Below are 25,060 nucleotides of genomic sequence, written 5' to 3' on the forward strand. Positions count from 1 at the left end.
CCGGGTTCCACGTTTGAGAGGAGCCTCTTCTGCTCGGGTCAGCTCCGCAGCGAGGGAGCAGCAGAGACAGGGCTGCTTATAAATAGGGACAGGAAGGCATTTTCAAGGATCAACGGGTATTTTATCCTTGTTTTGGAAACAAGGCGCCTCAAATTCTGTATATGTTGATCACCGCGGAATAAAAACAAGAAGCTATCCAATCTGTGACTTCCTCCCTGCCCCCCCACCCGCCGGAAGCCTCAGCAATACAGAACTCAACATGCAGGTCAGGAGAGAAGCGCCGAGAAAACTCAAAGAAACAACTGGGTCTGGCCAGTGCGTCTAAAGTGAGGAGAGAAAGCACAGGAGAAAAACGGAGCAGCACCTCCATCCCCAGAACGCCCACCGCGGCTGCCTCCATGGCTCGGGAGACGCTCATGTGCAGGAAGGAAACGAGGAGCAGGAAGGGGAGGACAGAAGGGAGCGCGGCAAGGAGCGGCAGGAGAAAGAAAGAGCAAGCACGAGACAGGCACGAGATAGGTTCAGCAAAGCCAAGGGTGTACTAAAAACCACTTGTTAACTGCCGACATGCGCTCACGAGCTGCTTCCGCTGCGAGGGGCGGGGTCAGGCGCGGGGCGGCGGCCGCAGGACGCGGCGGGGCTGGCCGGGCTGCGGCCGCGCGGTCTCGCGCTAAGCCCCGCGCCCCTCTCCCGCCGCGCCGCGCTCACTCCTGCTCCTTCTGAACGACTTCCTCTCTGGGCCGGGCGCCCCCGAAGATGGCGGAGTTGGGGTTGGCTACTTGATTGAGGGGCGTTGCGACGGTGCGAGGCTTCAGCTGCAGCCGCGGCCTCTGTGCTCTTTCCTCTGCGGGACAAAAGCCAACGTGGCTGCCCGAGAACGGACCCCTGCCCCGTGCGGGAGAAGTGGCCCGCCTGAGCCCCCGCCCCCAGCCCCGACTCGGCCTGCTTTCTAACCGGCAAGCCAGCCGCGAAGACCCAGTGCACCCCGAACATCCCAGCAAAGGTCAGCTCGCTAGTTAAGACTACGGGGTGGGCCACAGAAGCCACTGCCCGGGGCACGGGAAGGCCTGGGGGGGGGCACGGCCAGCGCACCCCGGCTAGACACCCTCCGGGGAGGAAGCAGCGTCCTACCTTCTGTGGGTTCTCTGAAGTCCATGTTGGACCCTCGGAGGGGAGGGCCGTCTCTGAACCGACTCCCCATCGGGGGGGCCCGTTCGCCGGTCACCGGGGCGACTCCCTCCCCTGCCTCCTAAGAAGTCATCCCTGAAGCCTGAAGAAGGAAGGGGACACTGCGTCACTTTCTCAGCTACTGGCTCAGAGCTGCCCACGCAGCCGGTTTGGTCTGAAATTCTTTAGTTCATCCAACATCGGCAGCTTTAGTGAAATACAGCGCAAATGCAGGCACCTGTGTTGTCGACCAAGCACGTATGTGCTGGGCTCGCCCCCGTAAGACGGGGGCGCACCCGGGCACAGGGCACCTCGCCCCCCACCTGCACACCTGCTCCGCTGTGGAGGAGAGGACGGCCGGGCTCCCGGGGCCTGCTGGGAGCGGCGCCTCCTCCTGAGTGTGCAGAGCCAGACACGGCTCGGCTGGGTGGAGGATTTTCTCCACAGGCTTTAACAGACTCAACTTTTCTTTAGGTTCACATTTCACTGAAACACTTCCATCTAGAGGGGGGTCGAGCTAAGCAGCCTTTTATTTATATATTTTTGTTTTGTTTTATAAGGATTTTATTTATTTGACAGAGATCACAAGTAAGCAGAGCAGCAGGCAAAGAGGGAGGGAGAAGCAGGCTCCACGCTGAGCAGAGAGCCCGATGCGGGTCTCGATCCCAGGACCCTGAGATCATGACCTGAGCCGAAGGCAGAGGCTCAACCCACTGAGCCACCCAGGCACCCCCCACCCCCCGCTAATTAGCCTTTTAACAGTAAAGACCACTGAAGTGAGAGTTTACTTTTGGAAAAAATTTTAGATAAAAAAACCGTAGTTAGACAAATGAGCCTGCCCCCTTTCTGCCCCCACAGGTGGCTACTTCTACTCCGAGGACAGTGTCCTCGCTCGAAGCTCCAGGGGACTCCTAGGCCCGAGAAATACTCCGTACGGGGTCTCACCCGCATTACTCACGGACTTCCTGTCTGCCCAGTCGTCTACTTGCCAGCATTTCCACGTGACCCTGAAATGAATACTTTCAGCACGTCTGCTTTTCCAGACATGCGCAGAGCAGTGGAAGATGGTCGCCTGACATGCCTTTTTAAAAAGGATTTTTAATTATTTATTTGACACAGAGAGAAAGCACAAGTAGGCAGAGCAGCAGGCAGAGGGAGAGGGAGAAACAGGCTGTCTGCTGAGCAGAGAGCCCGACGAGGGGCTCGATCCTGGGACTCTGGGATCATGACAAGAGTCAAAGGCAGATGCTTAACGACTGAGCCCCCAGGCGCCCCTGACGTGTGTTTTGCAGCTAAGGTTGAACGAAGGCAATGCCTGGCCTTCTTGTTTGAGCTCAGACTCTAAGTGTCTTTTCAATCTGTTCGGTGCCAGTTTTCTGCTCTTTTACGCACTTCCCTGGCAACCGCACTGTTTTAAGCAGCCCCCGGCTGGAGTGTGGCAGGGTCGCCCGGTCTTCGCAGCGCAAGGAGGCGGTCCTGCACCCCATCCGGAAAATGTGCATTAGGTCAGCTCGACTCGGGCAGCGCCCTGGTGCTGCTGCTCTGAGTTCATGGTCGGATGAACCACAAATCAACAGCACACGTGAAATAAGGTGAAGTAAGGGGTCTTCCAAACAGAAATCCACACCAGAAGGTATGTGCTGATCGGCTGACAAGAGCGTCGTGACCAGAGACTCTCGAGACGCGGACCCGCTGTTTGCCCCGGGGGCAATGGTCTGCTGTCTGCTCACCTGGGCTTCTCAGGGCTTTTAACCCTAACTCCCTTGAATGTGGAGAATACGATGTTTGCAAGGGTGGCCAAGGGACTGGGGAAGAGATCAAGTTACCCGAAACCCGGCTCAGAAACAGAGTCGGACAACATCAATTTTAACAAGAAATGAAAATGATTTCAAACAGATTCGGGCCAACCGGAGCACTGAGATGGGGAAAACGCACTGGGAGGAATACAGCTGGGGTAAGATTCTTTACAGAATCCTTTGAACCAGAGCTCACAGTGTTGGTTAAATGAGCATAACTGGTATTCAAACACTCAGCCTGACACTTTCCCCCAATAAACTAGGAAGCGCACCTTCCCACGTGGGTATGGAAGTCACTTCCCCTACACGAGTAATTCCTGCTACCAGTGTGCAACACAGGTCAGCTCCCACTTCCACCGACAAGGCAGAGACACACGACCACTCTGTCCAGGAGCACGAGGCAGGGTTTGGCAGAGGAAAAAACTGGAGCCCATGAATGGCAAGTGACAACCTTATTTCAAAATCTCTTCTGATAAGGAGCAGGGGAAGAGGATGAATTTAAAGCAAGGTCTGGCACTCAAGAATGCCTTTTAATTAAGTGTGGAGACAGATTTTTTTTAGGCAGCACAGCATTCATGAGAACCTTGTAAGGTTTGTTTTTTTTTTAAACAAAGTTTAACGCACAGGCTACTTCTGGTGGTGGGACTTTATTTGCTTTCTTCTTTGTATTTTGTATTGCTTGAGTCTTTTTTTTTTAACAAGCACGTATGATTTTAAAAACAGCAACGTTCGGGGCACCTGGGTGGCTCCCTAGGTTAAGCCTCTGCCTTCGGCTCAGGTCATGATCCCAGGGTCCTAGGACCGAGCCCCGCATCGCATCCTGTGCATCGCATCGGGCTCTCTGCTCAGCGGGCAGCCTGCTTCCTCCTCTCTCCCTGCCTGCTTCTCTGCCTACTTGTGATCTCTCTGTCAAATAAATAAATAAAATCTTTAAAAAAATAAAAAAGTAAATAAAAAAGCAACTTCTTTTAAAGAGCAAAAAAAAGACGATTTTCACAAATAACGCATATAGGCATTAACTCCGCTGTGTGGGCACATGTGGTTTTAAAGACACCAAAACCCTGCCGTGGGACACGGGCCCTGCCGGGTGTCGAGGTAGCCTCTGTCTGTGTTCTTAGCTTCCGAAAGGAAAAATCCAACTAAGGTGACTGTTCCTTAGGTAACCTCCACGCTTCCCAAGTCACAAGCTCGAGGGCTGTTCCACCAATACCAGGAATCCAAAACTGGCAGGTCCAAGACCACTACTCCTCAGGCCACTAACGGCTGCACCTGGACTGACTCTGCAAGACCTCTGCTGCGTGTTTCAATCAGAGACCAGCTTATACGTAAAATTACAGGTTTACTGGATCAGACTGTATTTTTATGAATAAGCTCATTTCTGATTGGCTACAAGAAACTGAGTTATGCAACAGATATAAGCAGTAATCTGTTTAGTTCTAGTGGGACTGAAAAGAATGTTAAAGAATTTTGGTCTACAACAGCTTGTCCTACTTCTTCCCATACTCACCAAATACTTTATGCTGAATTTGGTTTGATGGGGGGAGGGGAGGGTGAAACAGGGTGGGTGGGGACACTGATGTTATCTTAGAAGACCCTGGGGAGAGCAGAATTCATAGGAAAGATGACAGATTTGTTTCTCATGGTTTTACCTTTCTATGACAACTGCCATTTTTATTACCTGTGTGAGTTATTTAATAAAAACAAAAACCACCACAATGAACAACAACATAAAGAGTTTAAGAAATGTTTAGGAGATCAGCCCTTCAAAGCAGAGGCCAGACACGCAAATCGACCTCATGAGGTGAGCCATGCAGCCTCGGGTCAGTTAAGACAACAGTGAAGTGGATCTGGCCCACCAGGGAGGGAGCGGAGTTCCACGACTTCAACCACCCAAGAGGGGGCCACCAAGAATCACAGTGACACGAGGCCTCCTGTAAGCTTCCAAAACCTCCGGACTATTCCTGTAAGTAGCTCTGGAGGCAGGCGTGCTTCCGTGTGTCCGTGCACACCCGCGCCGCTGAGGGGGCTCCTGAGATGAAGGCGCCGACGAGAACTGCAGGCTGAGGCAAGGCCGAGCCGGGCCATGGCTCAGTCCACCCACCCACAGCGGGGAGCTTCTCCAGTCCTATCCCACACATGTCCGCTGCCGACAGAGGCTGGGTGCACGCCTGGAGACCTTTCAGGAAAAGGTCACCTACACCATGAGCTAACGGAGTGGTCTGGCCAGGCTGCTCAGAGCAAGGCCACTGCAAAAGGTAAGTGGCAATACTGTAAATGCTGATCCCGGAAAGGAAGTCATCCCGGAGGATCCCACCCACCCCTAGATTCTCCAGGGTCACCCATTCCTAAGATACACATCAGAAAAGCTGAGGCTGTACCATTACCTTGCTGCACAAACACGGAAAAATTCACCGGAAGATGACAACTCATGCGATGAGAAATTCACAGGAGCTAAGAGAAGAGTTCTTGCCTCCAACAGAAACAAAACAAAAAACCGAAATGCCCCAGGCTCACAGAAGTATGGTCCATTCTCTCTCAGGATTTTTACTAGTGTTTAAAAGTTCACAAAAACTATCAGACCCGTGAGACAGTTCTATTAGTAACCTCCGAGAGCTGTCATCAGTGGGCCTACAGCAAGTATTACGTTCAAGTTACAGAAGAACCAATCACCTCTGTCATCTGGTCCTCCTTTCCTGAATCCGAAGCCACCTTTATCTTGTTTTCTGCCTTCTGCAATGTCCACACGAAGTGACCGATCACCCAACAGCTAATGGTAAGGGGAAAACAGTGTTAAGTACCGGCAAGAAAAAAACATCGAGACTTCTAACACGCACAGAAAAGCAGAAGATACTTACCGCACCATCGTATGTCAAGGCTTCCTTAAGGGAATCCACCTCATCAAATTCTACATAGCAGAATCCTGCAAGAGAAACAAACCCCAATTTCCTCAAGGAATTCTGGGTTAAGGCAGGGGGGCTCCCTGTCTGTCCATTTCCCCACTCTGGTGCATCTAGGGGACGAGGAGAGCCCAGAAGAAAGACTGTATTTTTTTGATGAACAGAAAATACCTGGCATTCCTTCTTCGCGGTTATGTTCTCTGAAATATTTGGCAGCTGGATTTTTTTTCAAGATTTTCTTTATTTAGGCAGCTGTGTTTTTATAAAACTTTCTTTTTATGAGTTTTAACGATCATCTTAAAACCTTTCCTGGGTCATTGTGAAGAGCTGTTCGTTCTGACTTTTGAGTAACTTTAACAGAACCTACTGGGGCTTTAAGACACAGATTTCGAAGTCAATAGCAAACGTGCTTTGAAGGAACAGGCTGAAGAGGCCTACGACTTACTCCTCAGGTGGCTGGTACAAAAGCTGTTTTATAAAGCTAAAAAATACACCCTCAGTGACAAGGGCATCCTCCGTGCGACGCTCACTGAAAAACAGATGGCCTGGGTCCAAGCACATGTACCCACAATCTGTGTCCCTGATGCCGGCTTCCGCCGTGGGACTGTAAACACAACATTCCAGGAAGAGGAAACCACACTTCCTCAGGTCGAACCCCTGCATTAGCTTCTCCCTCTCCCTCCACCACTCTTTCCAAGGCCCTTCCTTGCCACCGGGAGACTAACTCTGGGCTTAAGCACGCCCCCCGCCCCGATGTGCTCGCACCGCGCCATGACTACACTTCCCCTTCAAAGCCCACTGGACCGCAAGTGCTCCCAAGACTTGGGTCCAAACTTGTCCTGTTCACCATCTGCTCACCAATAACTTACAAAAAGAACCCACTGCTTGGCTGGAGGGTCCCCACCATCCCCCCTAAGCGGACTCAATGTCTATAGTATTTGAGGAATCCACCCCGCAAGTTCAAAGAGGCCAACAAAAGCCAACTCACCCATCCCACCCTTCAGAGCGGCTGAAAGGGAGGATAAACCTCTAGGAGACAAACTGAAAGGTGCTTCCGCTGACTCAGCCCAAAGGCTGCCCCCCCCACCCCCCCCATCTCCCCTGAAGCCCGGAACTCCTGGTGCCTCTAGGAGGGACACTGATGGGCCTTACGTTCACAAGCTGATCGGACAGGTTTGTTTTCACTGTTTGGGCCATTCCTGTCATAAGGCTTCAGGCTCTAAAGCCAAAAAACTTTCAAAATGATCCAAGTACTGCCTGTACACAGAACTGCACAGATGAGCGAAACCACTGCTTCTCACACCTTCCCTCGCCGGACATCACTCCGCACCTTCCCCGGATGTTCTTCTGGATCAGTAATGCAGACCAAATGCTCTCGCACGGTGCTCTCACGGAGCACGTCTCCCCTCAGGGACTCTTGAAAGCTCGGAGATCATGCTCCTCTGACTCTCCCTTCTTACTGCTTTCCCACTCAAGCGCCCCAAAGAGACTAATCTACAGACACTAACTTTATCTGAAATCTGAGCCAACCCTCTCCCACACACAAACTCCAAAGTCACCAATGTAGTGACAGTACGTATTAGGTTTTCTTCTGATTCTATACAAATACCTAGATTACAGCAAAACTTCAAAGCAAAATGCCATAGTCGGGCCAAGGTGAAATGCACCTGCCGAGTCCTCCATTTTATCCGCTCGTTTCCCTCCCAGGGACCTCCCTGACCAGCACAGACAGCACGGCTGGGTCAGGCAAACAGCTGGCTGACTTGGGCATACATATACTGCGTATTTCTACAGATCAGAGCACAAGTAAAACATTTCCCCCCGGTAGAACAGAAAGCCTATGGGTTAAAGGGCCGTGTTTATTTCAGCTACTCGGACAAATATTTAAAACACTTTGATAACTGGAGCCTTCTGGTTCTCTAAGACTGTGGTTTCAACCCTCCCTCTACAAAAATGCACAGTAAGAATTCCCCAAACTCACCTTTAAATTTGTCTGTATCTTTGTCTCTGACTAGCCGTACACTTCTTATGCTGAGATCCTTAAAGATAGCATCTATGTCGCCCTGAACTGTATTAAAAGGTAGATTTCCTACGTATGCTGTGTAGGGGGGCTCTGTGGGCAGCTCCTTCTGGCTGCGGGAACCATGGCCACCAGCACTGCCGCGGGACCTGGAGGGGAAACAGACAGGATTCAAGTCTACTCGCCCCCGAGCAGAGAACAAGGACAATGTCTTCGGCTCAGCCACACCGCCCAGCGGGAAACCGCTCCACTGGAACATACGACAGCGGCGTGAAATTATCAAGAGTATCCCAAAATACCCTTCATGACCAGGGGCCTATTTTTTGGTGACAGAAATGTCCATGGAAGCACAGAACCTAGACAAACACATGTTTCCCTGCAAATCCGAACAGAACATACCCCCCGCGTGGCTGGTTACCTATTTATGTGGACTCTGTGTCTGTAAACGGTTTATATCCTAAAACCTTAGCAAACGCCCTCCCTCGCGCCTGGTCGTCCTCACCCAGGCCGAAGCGAACTGCCCGCAGTTGGCACACTGTGTTCAGGAAGGACCTCCAGAGCTGCTGTGACCCACGCAGAACACACGTGCTTCTCGCTGCCGTCACGCTGTGGCCAACGCAGTCTAATGAAAACCTGAGCTGTTGTACAGCAAGTGCTACGTACATACACTCTCCACCACTGCCCGCGCGACCTCACTGGTCCTCAAGGGCGTACTACGAATCCATGTAAACCTCAATGCCATTCCTCCCCTGTAACAAGAAAGGGTGATCTGTCTACGGTGACGGGGCTCAAAAATGGCAAAGGCAGGAGCCGGACTCTACCACAGCTCCTCGCTCATCTGTAAAGGTTCCTTCTGGTTTGAATCCCAGCTCGGCCACAAACTTACTTCACCATCTGACCTTAAGGAGTTACTCCATTTCTCTAAGCTTTGTTTATTTGTAAAACTGGGTTAGTGTTAGGTAATACTAATCAACAAAGCTTAGTTACTGAGAAGTAACAGATTAAGGTGCCTCATACCCGGCACATGGTACACATGGCTAGAGCAAGTTACCCCGCTCATCACACCTGCAACCCGAGGCTCAAAATGTCCTACAGACACGGAAGAATAAGCTGGGGCTACTACTATACGTTCGTCAGGCCCACAGGACGTCCGATACCAAGAGTGAACCCAACGTAAACCACGGACTGTGCAGGTGTTGACGGCGGGGCCGTCTGTGCTCCTGTGCATGTGCAAGGTGGACGCAGGAAATGTGTTTTCTTCTCCCTCCGCCAAAGACTGATTTCTTTAAGAGAGTGAGCGAGATGGGGGTGGGGGGCAGAGGAAGAACAGCGAAGAGAGTCAGGAGACTGACTCCCTGTGGGGCTCAATCTCCTGACTCTGAGATGAGGACCTAAGGGGAAACCAAGGGGCGGACACGCAAGCAACTGCGCCACCCAGACCCCTGGAACTGTATTTTCTGATCAGTTTCGCTGTGAACGTAAAACTGCTCTAAAATAGTTCATAAAGGGGGCGCCTGGGTGGCTCAGTGGGTTAAAGCCTCTGTCTTCAGCTTAGGTCATGATCCCGGAGTCCTGGGATCGAGCCCCATATCGGGCTCTCTGTTCGGCAGGGAGCCTGCTCCCTCCTCTCTCTCTGTCCGCCTCTCTGCCTATTTGTGATCTCTGTCAAATAAATAAATAAAAATCTTTTAAAAAAATAAATAAATAAATAAAATAAAATAGTTCATAAAGGGGCGCTTGGGTGGCTCAGTGGGTTAAAGCCTCTGCCTTCGGCTCAGGTCATGATCTCAGGGTCCTGGGATCGAGCCCTGCATCCGGCTCTCTGCTCAGTGGGGAGCCTAGCCTGCTTCCTCCTCTCTCTCTCTGCCTCTCTGCTTACTTGTGATCTGTCAAATAAATAAAATATTTTTTAAAAATTAAAAAAAAAAATTAAATAGTTCATAAAATGAACGAACAGGAAGGGGAGCTCTTCCTTACATCAGTAAGAATGTCAACGCATAAATGTAGAAGGAGTCATGTAAGAAAAAACCACCACTCTTGGGGTGCCTGGGCTCAGTTGACTAAGCGTCTGACTTCGGCTCAGGTCATGATCTCTGGGTCCTGACCCCCGCGTCGGGCTCTACACTCAGCGCGGAGTCTGCCTGTCCCTCGCCCTCTGCTCTCCCCTTCTCGTGCCCGCTCTCAAATAAATAATAAATCTAAAAAGAAAGAAAGAGAGAAAAAAGGAAATTAAGAAAGAAAGGAAGGAAGGAAGGAAAGGAAAGGAAAGAAGAAAGAAAACCTCTCCTCTGTACCCACTACCATAGTGGGGCTGATTCAGGCAAGGCTCATCAATGGCCTGAGCTGTCCATGTGCCCTGTATTCTGGCACGGATCATGACAGACAAGAAAGGCAGGGGGGACCAATGAAACATGACAACCAATGCTACATGTCATCTTTGATTCTGGAACAAACAGCTCTAAAAAAAAAAAGCAGATGGAGAGATCTGAATATGGCACGTACAGACATCACGGCTTCCATGCTCGATCTGCAGGGAGCGGTGGCTGGCAGGGCAGTGAGAACCGCCCTGCTCTCCCGAGAGCCCCAGAGGCTTCAACATGAAGGAGGCACACCTAAAGATAAAGCAAACTCGAACCCTGTCACTCTAACAGTGTCCACTGTGGGTCTGAAGATGTTCGTAAGGTTTGCAGAACACAGGAGGGAAAAAAAATTCAAAAGAGGGAGGTGGCGTTTCTTTTTATGGAGACATTTAAATATTTTAAAGGACTCTCCTCACAAAAAAGATCTGCTCAAAGTCATCCTTTCTACAGGGCAAGCACCAGTACAAGTCATGGAAAGTAACTTAGTTTTTGATCCATAGTTTGCTAGAAATATCATGAAAGAAATTCCCCATCTTTCCTGATAAATATTATTCCTTAAGACCCGTTTTTAGCAGCACCAAATCATGACCTAATTCTTAGATGGCTAAAATTTTTTAAGTTTAGTGACTCAGAACTCTGCTCCTTCCAGATAAGAAATCCTGTTATGGTTTCCAGAGAACCGCATTCCACTGGCTCCCACTCCCACTCCCACCCCACAAAGTTTAGTAAATCGACTTATTTTTGCACTTCCGTATTCTTTGCAACACCACTGTTCTTTTCTCGATAATCTTAAACCCTAAAATACTTTTTAAAATTTATTTGAGAGCGAGCGAGGCAGAAGCAAGCTCCCTGCTGGGCAAGAAGCTCGATGTGGGGCTCTATTCTGGGACTGTGGGATCATGACCTGAGCTGAAGCAAGCGCTTAACCGGCTAGCCACCCAGGCGCCCCTATATTTTCTTCTTTTTAAACATTTATTTACTAGAGAGAGAGCCAGAGCACGCGCAGGTGTGCGGGCGCACAAGCGCTGAGGGAGGGGCAGGGAATCTCAAGCAGCCTCCCTGCTGAATGAGGAGCCCAACGTGGGGCTCGATCCCACAACCCCGAGATCATGCTCTGAGCTGAAATCAAGAGTTGGCTGCTTAACCTACTGAGCCACCCGGGTGCCCCTAAACCCTAAAATTTTTTCAGTAAGATACTCTTTGAGACTGAACACGGAGTATGTAAGATACGGTGTAAGTATAAACATTTGGAAAACCATCAAAACACAGGATGAATTATAATTTTAATAACCTTAAATTCATTTATTCAACATTTACTAAACATCTGGCAGAAAACAGTCCCCTGCCCTCAGGCAGCTCACACGTGAGCAAGACATATAAACACCAGTAACCGAGCACAAATGCAGGCGTGTTTGTGTACATACGCGAGCGCGCACACGCGCACACACGGCCAACAGCTACAATGATCTTTAAAAATTTAAGGAGAAGGTGAAGAAGAAAAACTGATAAATTCAGCAGGTGTACGTCTGATGAATCAAGGAAAACAGAGGTAGCAAGGCGTGCTCAAGGGGCACGTGGGATGCCCTTACGTGGGCCGCTGGATGCAGGCCTGAGAGTGCAGGGTCCCGGCTCTGAGCTCAGGGCGCCAGCGGAGTCCAGATAAGGAATGCCGCCTGGGGTGGCTGAGCTCATCAGATGACCGGGACACTGAGAAGAGCGCAGTTGGGTAGGAAGCCAGCCCTGGCTTTAGGAAGATGAAAGAATCCCGTTTCAGGGAAGCAGAACTTTGTTTTATTTAAAAGATTTTAGGGACGCCTGGGTGGCTCAGTTGGTTAAGCAGCTGCCTTCGGCTCAGGTCATGATCCCAGCGTCCTGGGATCGAGTCCCACATCGGGCTCCTTGCTTGGCGGGGAGCCTGCTTCTCCCTCTGCCTCTGCCTGCCATTCTGTCTGCCTGTGCTCGCTCTCTCTCCCTCTCTCTCTGACAAATAAATAAAATCTTTAAAAAAAAAAAAAATTAAAAAAAAAAAAAAAAAAGATTTTATTTATTTGTCAGAGAGCGAGCGCCCATGCGCACCAGCACAGGGAGAGCAGGTTCCTCGCTGAGCCACCCAGGTGTCCCAGGTAAGCAGTATTTTAAAGATTTTATTTATTTATTTGACAGACACAGATCACAAGTAGGCAGAGAAGCAGGCAGAGAGAGAGGAGGAAGCAGGTTCCCTGCCGAGCAGAGAGCCCGATGCGGGGGCTCAATCCCAGGACCCTGGGATCATGACCTGAGCCGAAGGCAGAGGCTCAACCCATTGAGCCACCCAGGCGCCGGGCAAGCAGTGTTTTAAAAGCTAGAAATGTGGGAACAGCTAACCCAGCCCATTAACTGCTCCCTTCACCTGAGCCTCACAAAACCGCCACCGTTTACTATTCGAGGCTTTTCCAAGAATCACTGCAGTTGCCCTAAATGCTACCCGATCTGACGCGGTCAGTTTTACGGGACTTAAGTGTGTTTTAGCTTTTCAGCGAGTAGTTTGCTGAAGACAGGACACGGCAGCCAGTGCAGTGGGACGGGGACAGGGCCCCCCAGCTAGCTTTGTTTACTGGCTCTGACACTTACAAAGTTAGAAAAGTGGAATTTGGGGCACCTGGGTGGCTCAGTGGGTTAAGCCTCTGCCTTCGGCTCAGGTCATGATCCCAGGGTCCTGGGATCAAGCCCCGCATCGGGCTCTCTGCTCAGCAGGGAACCTGCTTCCTCCTCTCTCTCTCTGCCTTTCTCCCTGCCTACTTGGGATCTTTGTCTGTCAAATAAATAAATAAAATCTAAAAAAGGAAAGTGGAACTCTACAGTGTGCCAGCAACCTGAGCAACAAGAGTGACAGAGACAAACCAGAGCGCACACGTGCATGTCACGAAAGAGTCCAGCCTGGTAGCAACCCACCGAATACAAAAACCCCAACGCCAGGAAATCCAGAGCTAAAAGTCCTAAGATACCTTGGTCGCTGAAGTTTACAGGGGACTATCTTCTAACTGAACAAGCTAGGTTACACGAAAACACTTTCTAGAACAGGTTAAAAATAACAGGGAGAGAAGAGTCATTTGAGCTTTAAGGTGGCGGAAGACCTTCCAAATTACCGCGCTGTCTCAGTTTGCTGGTCTGTAACTGACAAATACTTCAAATCTTTATTTTACAAAGTTTAAAACCGACCATAAAAACACCTCATAAATCCTGAATGCTTTATAAAAGTTTAATAACAACACAGAAACGTTACAGGGAAGTCTAAACACGCCCAAGGCCACGCTGCTCCGGCAGAAACAGATGAACAAGGCAGCAGGCCACAGCAGCCCCCAACTCCCCTCGGGTCTGCACTGCAAACCCTGGCCCCATCACAACACTCCGCCCTCCACTCCCCAACCACCCCCCCCACTGCTGCTTCCGACTATCCCTTAGGCAGGCCACTGCTTTTGAATGCAAGTTTTAAAGTAAGTTACATCCTCAGTAACTCAGGGAATCTAACTTTCAACTCCAAGTCTGACTGAAAATCTTTAGAGACAAATCCCTCTTCTTCACTCAAACTGGCTAAAATCTGGACAATGTCCACGAAGTACAGAGCACAGTAGAGGGCTCACAGCTCAGAACCCCTGCCCCTAAGGAGCCGATGCTTCAACTGAGGGGGTCCAGGCACCTGGAAAGGAGAAACCACATCCCGAGCAAAGGATGGCAGGTCATTCGAAGACACTGTGGGAGCAGTCGACTCGGCCGCTCCGCGTCCCCGCAGCACACGGGGAAACACTGAACGCTTCAGCAGACACTGCGCACAGAGTCCAGGAGCAGGCAAGTAGGAACAGCCAGAGAGGAAAGCCTGGAGGGGAGGGGACTGCAAGAAAGGAGAGCAGAGAGTATCAGGGCAGGGATCAGATCCAGTAAGCAGATGCAAGAAGAAAAGAAGTGCCCCAGACTGACTGCCCAAGTAAGAAAGATAAGGAAAAAGGGAGGACTCAGGCTAAGCTATTCTCTGGGAAAGGAATCTATAAACAGCTCTAGGGGCCTTTACGAGCTACACAGAACTTAAGCCCTGTTGCTGCCGCTCTTGAAAATTCAAGACCAGTGCCAAGATACCCAGTACAGAGCATTAACTCTGATATTTGCAACATCAGGTGTCCTCCTGTTACCTCTGGGTTAGGGACACGGCACTGACGGGGCTGATCAACAACCCTGCTCTTTCCTGCGCCATCCAGAGACACTTACTGGGGTAGATTACATTGTCCACACGTGGCACCACGCGGGATCTTATATAAAAGTCACAAGCCTGTGCGGCTCAGTTGGTTAAGCATCCTGACTTTTGATCTCAGCTCGGGTCTCAATCCCAGGGTCCTGAGTTCCAGCCCCTTGCTGGGCTTAAAAAAAGAAGAAGGGGGAAAAAAGAAAAAAGAAAAAATCACAAACAAAGACTACAAGTAAGAACAAAACCCACTAAACATGCGTAAAAAGAATAAAATAGTAATAGTCATAATGTGCAACTTACTCGGTTTCTAGAAAATAACCAAAAAAGGTTGAACTCTGAAAAGCCAAGGCCTCTTTTCACATACACTGATTTATCTTACCTATCCCTAACATCTTACATTAGGAGGATACACTGATTAAAATCACTGAACCCCGATCAACACATTACTAAAGTTGTTTATTCAGATCCTTACTTCTTGAGCCCATCCAAAGCCACATGACATTTTAGTTACAGCTTAGGTTTTCAAAAACTAGCCCGATGCAGCACAGATGTAAAGTACTTTATTTTTATTTTATTAAAAGTACATCTCCCGGGATGCCTGGGTGGCTCAGTGGGTTAAAGCCTCTGCCTTCGGCTCAGGTCATGATTCCAGGGTCCTGGGATCGAGCCCCGAATTGGGCTCTCTGCTCAACAGGGAGCCTGCTTCCCTTCCTCTCTCTCTGCCTACTTGTGATCTCTGTCAAATACATAAAATCTTAAAAAAAAAAAACAAAAACCAAACATCTCCCTCTGCTAAATGTATGCATTCTCCAAGGCCTCCATTCAGCATTCACAATTAAACCCCTTTAAGTTGATACCTGGCATTACTACAGGATAGGCATGAAAGTCTCTGAATGCTTCTCATCAACCCTGGGAGCAGGGGCAGGATCAGTGGTGAACCCTGTTTCAAGGAGTTCTTTTCTACTGTGAACGATGTTTCCATAAATCAGTCTCACCAAAAAAAAAAAAAAAGAAAAGAAAAGAAAAGAAAAGAAAAAGAAATAAAGAAAAGAAAAAGAAAAAGAAAAAGGCCTTGCAGGGAAATCCCAAGTGGCTTCATCTTCAGAACTATTACAGTCTCTGGTACTCAGCGCGGGTGGGAGGCGTGAAGACACAGACCTAGCAAATACTCTTAGGATCACAAATAACTTCTTCCACTAATACAGGTTACTGTATTTGGAAAAAGATCTAAAATGTAAGAGAGTTACATGTATTCAGATGACCTCTTCAAATAAGTACTTAAGTTTTTCTTCTTCTTCTTCTTTTTTTTTTTTTTTAAGACTTTATCCATTTATTTGAGAGCGCAAAGACAAGAGAAGCAGACTCCCTGCTCCGCCAGGAGCTCTACATGGGGCTCTATCCCATCACCTTGAGATCATCACCTGAACCGAAGGCAGAGGCTCAAGCAAATGAGCCACCTCCAGTGTTTTTCAGAAACACTTCTGACTGTGACCAAGATGACTAAAGACATGTACACATATGCGCCTGATGGTGTACTAACCGTACAAATAATGAGTTTGCCCAACAACACGGCTACACTCATGGGGTAACACACACGGTTCTCTTCCAGTTTATCTTTAAGAAAAGCTTGTCAGGACTCCCAAGAAACTGACCTCATCAACTACCACCAGGACAGGACAGGCAGTTTGAAAGCCTTGTAATAAGAGAACCACGAACACAAGGGGGACTTCTGCTTTACATGGTCTTTTAGGAAATTTTCCTACTAGGCAAAAAGGCACTTATCACAATGTAATAAAATCTTGGACTCCCACAAATCAGTGAAAGCAAATAAATGGGTTATTAATTTAGTAACCTGACATGTGCAAAAGCTTATTCAATCCAAGGTTCCACATTTTTCAGAGGAAATAAAAACTCAAACCTCAAGCTGTTTATTGGTCCTCAGAGAATACCGCCACGAAAAACATCTGTCTTGAAGCTATGATGTAAACTATTTCTATGGATTAGTTTGTACTTTATAAGCCAAGAATTCTTTTTTTCTAAACTGGAATGCTTATCTGAGACCCGACATTCCACATACTACCAGCTCCAATTTGTTCTGAAGAAAACTTCACATTTTCATGTGATGGTCTACAAGTTTCATTCATTCATTCATTTGGAAGATTTTATCTATCTGACAGAGAGAGACCACGAGAGAGGGAACAGGAGGGGGAGTGGGAGAGGGAGAAGCAGGCTTCCCGCCAAGTAGGGAGCCCAACATGGGGCTCGAACCCAAGACCCTTGGACCATGACCCAAGCTGAAGGCAGACGCTTAACGACGGAGCCACCGAGACACCCCAAGTTTCAATTATTTAGAGAAGTACCAAGTGCCACAGATAGACCACCAGTTAAAAGGTAGAATTCAAAAGCATACAAAACTACCAGTTCTTCTCTTCTTTACTATCTGAAAAACCACAAATACAACACTGTATGTTAACTATACTTCAACAAAATTAGAAACATTTGAAAAATCATAAAACTTAAGTTACTTGCACTAAAACATATGTATTAAGATGAATACTTAATATGTACCAGTAAGTATTTCTGCTAAGAACAAATTTAACTTCTAGCTTCCCTACACACGGTAAGCTGCAGGAATCAAATGCTTGGAAAGCACCCGGAAAAAGCTACACCCCCCCCTGCTACTTCACATCAACCAAGCAAGAAGGCGAGGAGGAACCTATCAGGACATTTTAGTGGGCCCTGCAACCAAATGCCATGCGCAAACTTTTGGTTCTGATTCAAACAAATCGGTTGTACACCAAAATGTATCAGCTAATTAAGAGAAATCAAAACATTTACCGGGAAGTTTTTGGATGTGAAAATATTGTGGTCACATTTTTAAAAAAAGGTTTATTTATTTATCTGACAGAGAGAGAGAGAGAGAGAGGGAGAGAGAGATATCACAAGTAGGCAGAGAGAGAGGGAGAAGCAAGCTCCCCGCTGAGCAGAGAGCCAGATGTGGGGCTCGATCCCAGGATGCTGAGATCGTGACCTGAGTGGAAGGTAGATGCTCAACCCACTGAGCCACCCAGGCGCCCCAGAGGTCACATTTTCTAGAGTCTGTACCTTTGAAGCTCATCCTGTAGTACTTGCAGATGAAATGGAATGTGACGTCTAAGATGCGCTTGAAAACAATCCAGAAGCGTGCGGCAGGAAGGTGGCACGGGGAGGTACAGATGAATTACAAGTGGTCACTTTACGAAGTGGGTCCAGGCACACGAGGTGTGTCATTATACTGGACTCTACTTTTGTGCTTTAAATGCTCTGTAATCAGATTTCTGCAGATTCAAAAAGGCCAACTCTATGAAATAATCCTTGAGGCAACTGTGCAAAACTGAGTATGAACTGGGCAACAGAAATGCTGGTGGTTAGAAAGAGACCCCTGGGCAGCTTGAAATGTGTGGGCAGGTTTAGAAGTACCGTAAGACAGAATGACAGGACGCTGTGACTGGCCTGAAAGTACTCTATCCCCTCCCCACAATGGGGAAGATAGATGAAAAGAGGAACAGCCAAAAAGGTTCGTAAAGTTAAATGAATGGAAATGAATGAAGAGGTGCGTAATGGGTTTCTGTTCGGGGATGGTGAGAAAGGTCTGGGAACAGCGGCAGCAATGTCACAACATGGTGTCACTGTGGGCGTTAGGATCGGCGAACAGTACACTTGGAAATGGTCATGGGTGTCTGGGTGGCTCTGTCGGCTGGGTTTCCAACTCCTCATTTCCATTCGGGGCACAGTATCAGGTCGTGAGACTCAGCCTCACACCAGGCTCCGGCGCTCGGGGGATTCCGCACCACCACCCCCTCCCTCCCTTTGCTTGTGCACTCTCTAAAATAAATGAATCAAAAAATCTAAAAAAAGAAAGAAAGAAAGGAAAAGAAATGCAATAGTTATCTCCAGGAAAACGCTCGTGCAAGTGAGTTACAAGCTGAACTAGCTCTTCCTTTTGTGGACACCGTTTTTACCTGAAGAACTAAACGATGGTTATTCAGACTTTGCTATCAGGCTGACATTTTTTCTTTGAAAGACTTACGTGAAAGAGAGAGTGAGAGTGCACAAGGAGGGGGAGCAGCAGAGGGAGAGGGACAAGCAGACTCCTCACTGAGCTTGAAGGGTGACGTTAGGCTCAATCCCAGGACCTTGAGACCATGACCAGGTACCCAACGGGCTAAGCCACTGAGACAGACACTGCCTTGAAAATGAAGTGAGTCTGTCACTTCAAAGAAAACTACTAGTATCTGTTACCAATGATAAAATGCAGACTGGGCTCTTAGACAAAAAGTTTTAGAAAACTTGTATCCATCAGCATTAAGCTTGACAGCCTCACACGACCTGAAATTTCTGATAAAATCAACAGTGATATTAATAAAGATGACTTTTGATGCTCTATAATGAAACGTGCCAATATCTGGAAGACTGGTGTCACTCAGTAACACTAACAACCAACCCATCACGTTGCAAGATCACGCACTTGTGAAGAATCCCCTTGAACTACGCCGTGTGTGCCCTATCCCGAAATACAAGGTTTAACCGGAGATGCCGGGTCTTCAACGGAGTCCCAGTGTACCGGGGCACATCCAGGGGGTCCCAGCAAGAACGTTTCAGAGGGGCATCTGGGTGGCTCAGGCGTTAAGTGTCGTCCTTCCGCTCAGGTCAGGGTCCCAGCGTCCTGGGATCGAGCCCCATTCGGGAGCCTGCTTCTCCCTCTCCAGCTCCCCCATGGTTGTGTTCCCTCTCTCACTATCCCTGTCATAAATAGGTAAAATCTTAAAAAAAAAAAAAAAGGGGGGGGACTTCAAAGAACCAAGGACATCCAATTAAAAAAGACAACTTAGGTCTTACAGTTATGTTCTATCAAAATCAAGCCATCACTTACTTCGTGGCCCGAGTATGCAGGTCGAACCAGCTGAACAAATGGACTGCAGAGGCACGACATGCTCTCCCACCCACCCCTCTCTTCTATTTCTAGGAGAAGCTGGAGACTGGAAGATGGGGGGGTCTAACCTAGGGCTGCTACCCCTCCCCCACCAATGTCTGACATGGTCCACGTTTCCGGGACGTCAACTTGCCTGAACTCACATCACAGCCTCCCAGAACACTAAAGGTTAATTTCAAAACAGAAATATACTAAGAAAGTTTTTGGAAATCTCAGAAGCACTTACACTAAATATTCCAAGCATAAATTGGGTAAGAAACCAATAACCTACAAGAACAAATTACTCAGCCGGCATTCATTTATAATACAGCGCGCTCCTCATAAGATGCTTTGTACCTATGGACTGAACAGATTTTGCTTACGTGGCTCTAGGAACGCAGCCAGAAAGTAAAAATTCACTCGTTAACTCAACAGTAATTTTCCCATTCTTACTGATGCAAGGGAAGTATTTTAAGAACTAAAAAATTATAAATTTTTAGTAAAATTCATAATTTATAAAAAATTATAAATCAAGAGCTAAGATTTAATAAGCATACTGGACGCCATGCTGCATGCTTGAGACATCTCACTGAATATTCCTGATACCCTCAGAGGAGTTTCTATCTTACATGTGGGGAAAATGAGGCTCAGAGAGGTTAAGGAACTTGTTCCAGATCTCACAGCTAGTATGTGGCTCAAAGCTCAGCTGACGCCTGACCTCTGTCCTCTCTGCCTGATTCTAATCCAAATCTAGGCCTTTTCCCCAAACTGTGTCAGAGGCTCTTGGTAAAGCCAAGTATCTCATAGAAGATAACGATTTAGAATCAAGCACTGGGAGATTAGGGAGTGGAGAGGAGGAGGACAATAACCCCAAACCACTTGTCATTTGGTAGGCAAACAGGATTTTAAAAATAAGCTTTTAAATACTTTCATGAATTCTACCATGATCGATGCAAACAGTTACTGTTTTTATAGACTGCTTTCTTCCCCTTTTTAGTTTTCAGATATGCTTAAAAATTTAGACGGAGATGCCAAGCTTAAGTCTTAGAAGACTCAAAAGCTAGAATTCCAATCCCCCTCCCCCCAACCTGGAACTTGATGAAGAATACTTAAACGTGGGCGCCTGGGTGGCTCAGTGGGTTGAGCCGCTGTCTTCAGCTCAGGTCATGATCTCAGGGTCCTGGGATCGAGTCCCGCATCGGGCTCTCTGCTCAGCGGGGAGCCTGCTTCCCTTCCTCTCTCTCTGCCTGCCTCTGTCTACTTGTGATCTCTCTCTGTCAAATAAATAAATAAAATCTTAAAAAAAAAAAAAAAATACTTAAACGTGTAGTTTTACCACTTTTCAGAAGGTACCATTTTCAGCAATTTCTTTTTCTTTTTTTTTTTTTTTTAAAGATTTTATTCATTTATCTGACAGACAGAGATCACAAGTAGGCAGAGAGAGAGGAGGAAGCAGGCTCTCCGCCGAGCAGAGAGCCCGATGCGGGGCTCGATCCCAGGACCCTGGGATCATGACCTGAGCCGAAAGCAGAGGCTTTAACCCACTGAGCCACCCAGGCGCCCTCAGCAATTTCAATTCTTGCTACCTCCAAGTTCCACTGATTCTCAGAACTGATGGTTTTAGATGGGAGCACTCAAAAGTGTGTTGTAGTCAGCAATGTAAAAATCACTATTACTCTCCACTTTACCACCAATGGCAAATGAGGAATTAAAACCCAGGAAAGAAAATTTAGCAAACTGCAGAACAAAATACACTCCAGATCTAGCACAGTTAACTACATTAATTTGGAATTCTGATTGGACTTGTTTTTTGGCCAGCAATGCAGCCCCCAGGTCTCTCTCTGGCTGCCAGAGACATGCCTCTGTAAGTTGAGAAAATTAAGCAGCAGCTTAACCCTGCTTCCTGACAACAGCACTGATTACTACATACCACTACAAAGCAAACTTAGAGGGAATGTATAATTATTAAAACCAAGTTTTTTCGGGGCGCCTGGGTGGCTCAGTGGGTTAAGCCGCTGCCTTCGGCTCAGGTCACGATCTCGGGGTCCTGGGATCGAGTCCCGCATCGGGTTCTTTGCTCAGCGGGGAGCCTGCTTCCCTCTCTCCCTCTCCGCCTGCCTCTCTGTCTACTTGTGATCTCTCTCTGTCAAATAAATAAATAAAATCTTAAAAAAAAAAACAAAAAACAAAAAACAAGTTTTTTCTTATGACCAGGCACTTCAAACCTGCGATTCCCTTTGTCTGTGACCCAAGTGGCTTCGCGTTGAGACCTCTTACTAAGCTAAGGTGTTTTAGACTAGAGGGAAGGGGTCTTGGTACCAAAGTACCAAACACAGCAATGCAAAAGACTGGCTTTCCAGAAGCGACAATCTTCTAAAATGCCTAAGTATTGTATCTCAGGATAAGCAGAGAGCATTGAGACATCTGCGGATGTGAAACATAATGCACGTAACGGTAGAAATGATCACTGAAGGTTATCAACTAGCCTACCATCTTACTAAATTTCAGAGAAACCAGTAACTTAGTAACACCAGATCTAACAAAATTAAAATTAACGTTGACACTGGAAAAGGAAGCTTCAGCCCAGGCCACACAGCGGCATGTTTGGTCGTCTGTAAAGTTTCTGGACCCGCTCCAGACACTGTTTACATCAACACACAAATTCACCAATAGGTTTTTAGAACTACTTTTAGCAATCTGAGTGGTATTTCCCGTGTAGTTTTACGTGGATTTGAAGTCAAGCTCCAACAAGGTCAGATGCGGAAGAGCTTTAACCGTAAAGTGACCTTTTATCAGGAAGTTTAGGACATGCAGAGTGCCTAGCTATTTTCCCACACCAGTTTTATGGAGTACATCTCGACACAGGGCTAACATCTTTTACTGGTCGTCTGATGTTTCTAACGAAGAGCAAAGTAAGAGAATTTCGACCACGTGATATCATTCAAGGCAACCCAACTGTCAGAATGGGACATGCGCTGACAGTCTGCCTCAAACACCTGAAGTCATCCCAACAGCTGGTGAGTCTGTCAAAAAGCAGAATAAAGAAGAAGAAGGAGGAAAAAAAAAAAAAACCCACCCAAACTCCAAAACCCAGATTCAATATAATATGACTAACTTATTATAGTCCCAAACCCAACTAAAACTCCTTGGATCTGCCTTCAATCAAACCAAACCCCTCTGTTTAAGAGTTTTCCTGGGCACTTCCAAATGTTTCCTGGAACTGGAAAAAAAAAAAAAAAATCCCAGTTATTAAATTTCAATATGACTTAGCTGCAAATTTCACGTCTAGAAACATACCCAAAGGCAATGTTTTTACATGTCGTCCAACATCTATTTCTCTTTTTTTTTATTAGCAAATAAAATATTCTTTGAAAGAACAGGTGGCTCCACCTTCCCCGACTCCCATGTTCCAGTGTCATTAATACTGGGTACACTCCGGCACCCAAACAGCCTTTGTCTGAGCCAGTCCCAAACCAAGGTTTTAAAAGATCACTCTTCACCGAACAAAGATACTTTTCGGATTGAAAACCCAGGAGACCGGACACCTCAGTAGGTACTATTGTGGGGTTATCCTGGGAAAGGAATCCTTTCTGTAAAAGTACACAATGGCCAAGTGTGTCCTTCACCAACAGGAAGATGCTTAGAGCCCACCTCCTGAATTCTGTATAAGGGAACTTGCATTTAAAAAAAAAATCACGCAAAACCCAGCGTGGAAACGAGGGATCTCCATTATATATATTGTCTGTATATGACCAAAGTCAGAACAAGGCTAACTGCGATTCCTTCCCCAGGTCAGAAAGGAGAAACTGAGGAGAAATAAAAGATTTTCTGCCGGGAAGCACGTAGCACCTGTCACTAAGGCACCCTGACCCAAGACACAGCGGAAAAGAAAATCCTACTGTGTGTTTTCCTTTGCTCGGTGCCCCCCTCTCCCGGCGCGAATCGGACCATTCCCGAGCTCCAGCCGCCAAACCCCGGCCTCGCGTGTAAGGGAAGGGAGGCACCCCTCGCCCTCCCGACCTTACCCCGTCCGCTGGCCTCCTAGCGAAGCGGGCCGGGGAGCTGGCAGGGCAGACCGACCGCCGGAGGCTGCGACTCCGACCGCGACCGGAGCGGGCCCGGCGCCGGCCCCCCACACCGCGCTGCAGCAGAGCCCCGCGCGGGCCCTGCCATCCTGGGGGATGGGGATGGGAACCGGAGCCCGTCCTCCCGGGCGCTCGGTGCCACTGCGGCCTGGCCCTGCGGCCGAGGCAGGGCCAAGACGACACGGCGGCCGCGGCGGGACACACGGGGACGACCTGCGCCGCGAGCAAGACGCGGGGGAGCCTAACCGCCGCCGCCCCCTCCCGGAGCGCGCCATTTCCAGGCCCCGGCCCTCCCGACGCCTCTCCCAGGCCTCCGCGGGCCCCGCCGAACCCCCTACCGCCCGCCGCCCCTGGTGAGCGCGGGAAGGTCGCCGCCCCGGGGCCCCCGACTCCGCCCGCCCCCCGCGCCGGGCCGGGGCCCGCGCACGCCCGCCTCACCCTCTGCCGCCGCCGAAGCTGCTGTAGGCCCGATCGTCGTAGGTATCGAAGTCCGCCATTTGCCGTCTCCGCTCCGAGAGGAACCAGGGTGAGCGAGGAAGGACCCCGCAATATAACTCCCCCCGCCCCGCCGCCGGGGCTGTCCGCCGCGCCGCCTGATCGCAAATCGCACGCACGCACGCGCGCGCGCGCGCACGTACGCCGCGCCGCGCCCGGCCTGGGCCGACGGGCCGCTGCTGGCCCGGCGCGCTCTGCGGCCCACGTGGTGCGGCGGCGCGTCCGCGGGGCGCCTGGCCTAGCGCCCCCACCCATTGTTTGCTGGCCCCGGGGCTTCACCCGCAGCCGCCCGCTGTCCCCGCCCCGCCCCGCCCGTGCGCGCCGGCCGGACCCTGCCCCGGGAAGCTCGGGTGGCCGGCTCGGCGCGCTCCCACGGCCCCTCGGGCGGCTGGCCCGGGACCCTGCGCCCGGCGCGCTGCGCTGCCGGCTGCCCCTCAGCGTTCCGTACTCCAGACCCGACAGGCCCCGGAGGCCTGCTCCGCTTGGCCCCACTCCCGCCGCCCTCTTCCTGGGCAGAGGGTCGCCCGCCTACACCAAAGTAAGGGCCGCCTCCTCCAGGGACCCCCCCCCCCTCCCCGCGGCCCCGCCCCCAGGCTGGGCACTTGCTGAGAACGCACGGGGACGGAAGGCCCCGGAGAGGCGAGGATCCGAGCGTGGCAGGCGGTGGGGGTGCAGCTCGGGATCCCGCGTCCGGGGGTCCCCTGGCCGCTTCTGGGCGGGTGGCGGAGAGGAGAGCGGAGGTCGCTGAACCGGCGAGAGCCGGCGCCTCGCGCATCCCGATCTTGCAGAGGTCATCGCGCCCGGAAAGAATTCAACACTGACTTGAATATCATCTAGCCGTAGCGGAGAGTGTGGGAATGCAGCGAGAATTAATTACACCGGCGCTTCCCCGGGTTTCTCGGTGATACATTGTATCTAGACACGATTTAAAAGAACCTCGGGATTGTTGCACTATATGCTCGGTGCTTTTCTACTTAGGCAGTTTTTGCTGCTTTATCCCGATGCTGGGATGGACAGAGCGGCTATGAAGTCTTTTTTTTTTTTTTTTTTTTTTTTTTTTTTTTTTTTTTTTT

General features: G+C 49.3%; 1 protein-coding gene and 1 long non-coding RNA gene across 2 annotated transcripts in view; one reads left to right on the forward strand and one right to left on the reverse strand.

Moving 5' to 3' along the window:
- Window positions 1-638: 638 nt before the first annotated feature.
- Window positions 639-24,069, reverse strand: LOC111145840 (eukaryotic translation initiation factor 4H). The gene is given in 7 exon segments (XM_022501103.1): window positions 639-844; window positions 1,132-1,207; window positions 1,209-1,270; window positions 5,634-5,730; window positions 5,819-5,883; window positions 7,842-8,029; window positions 23,931-24,069. Coding segments are annotated over 7 exon segments (687 nt in total). The 5' UTR covers window positions 23,990-24,069; the 3' UTR covers window positions 639-704.
- Window positions 24,070-24,321: 252 nt separating this feature from the next.
- Window positions 24,322-25,060, forward strand: part of LOC111146142 — a 4,315-nt gene continuing 3,576 nt past the window's right edge. Inside the window, exon 1 of the long non-coding RNA XR_002640522.1 lies at window positions 24,322-24,525. This is a non-coding gene — a long non-coding RNA (uncharacterized LOC111146142). The remainder of the gene's footprint in view (window positions 24,526-25,060) is intronic.

Source organism: Enhydra lutris, unplaced genomic scaffold (assembly GCF_002288905.1).
Source record: "Enhydra lutris kenyoni isolate GAN:26980312 unplaced genomic scaffold, ASM228890v2 scaffoldscaffold13, whole genome shotgun sequence".
Classification (NCBI taxonomy): domain Eukaryota; kingdom Metazoa; phylum Chordata; class Mammalia; order Carnivora; family Mustelidae; genus Enhydra; species Enhydra lutris.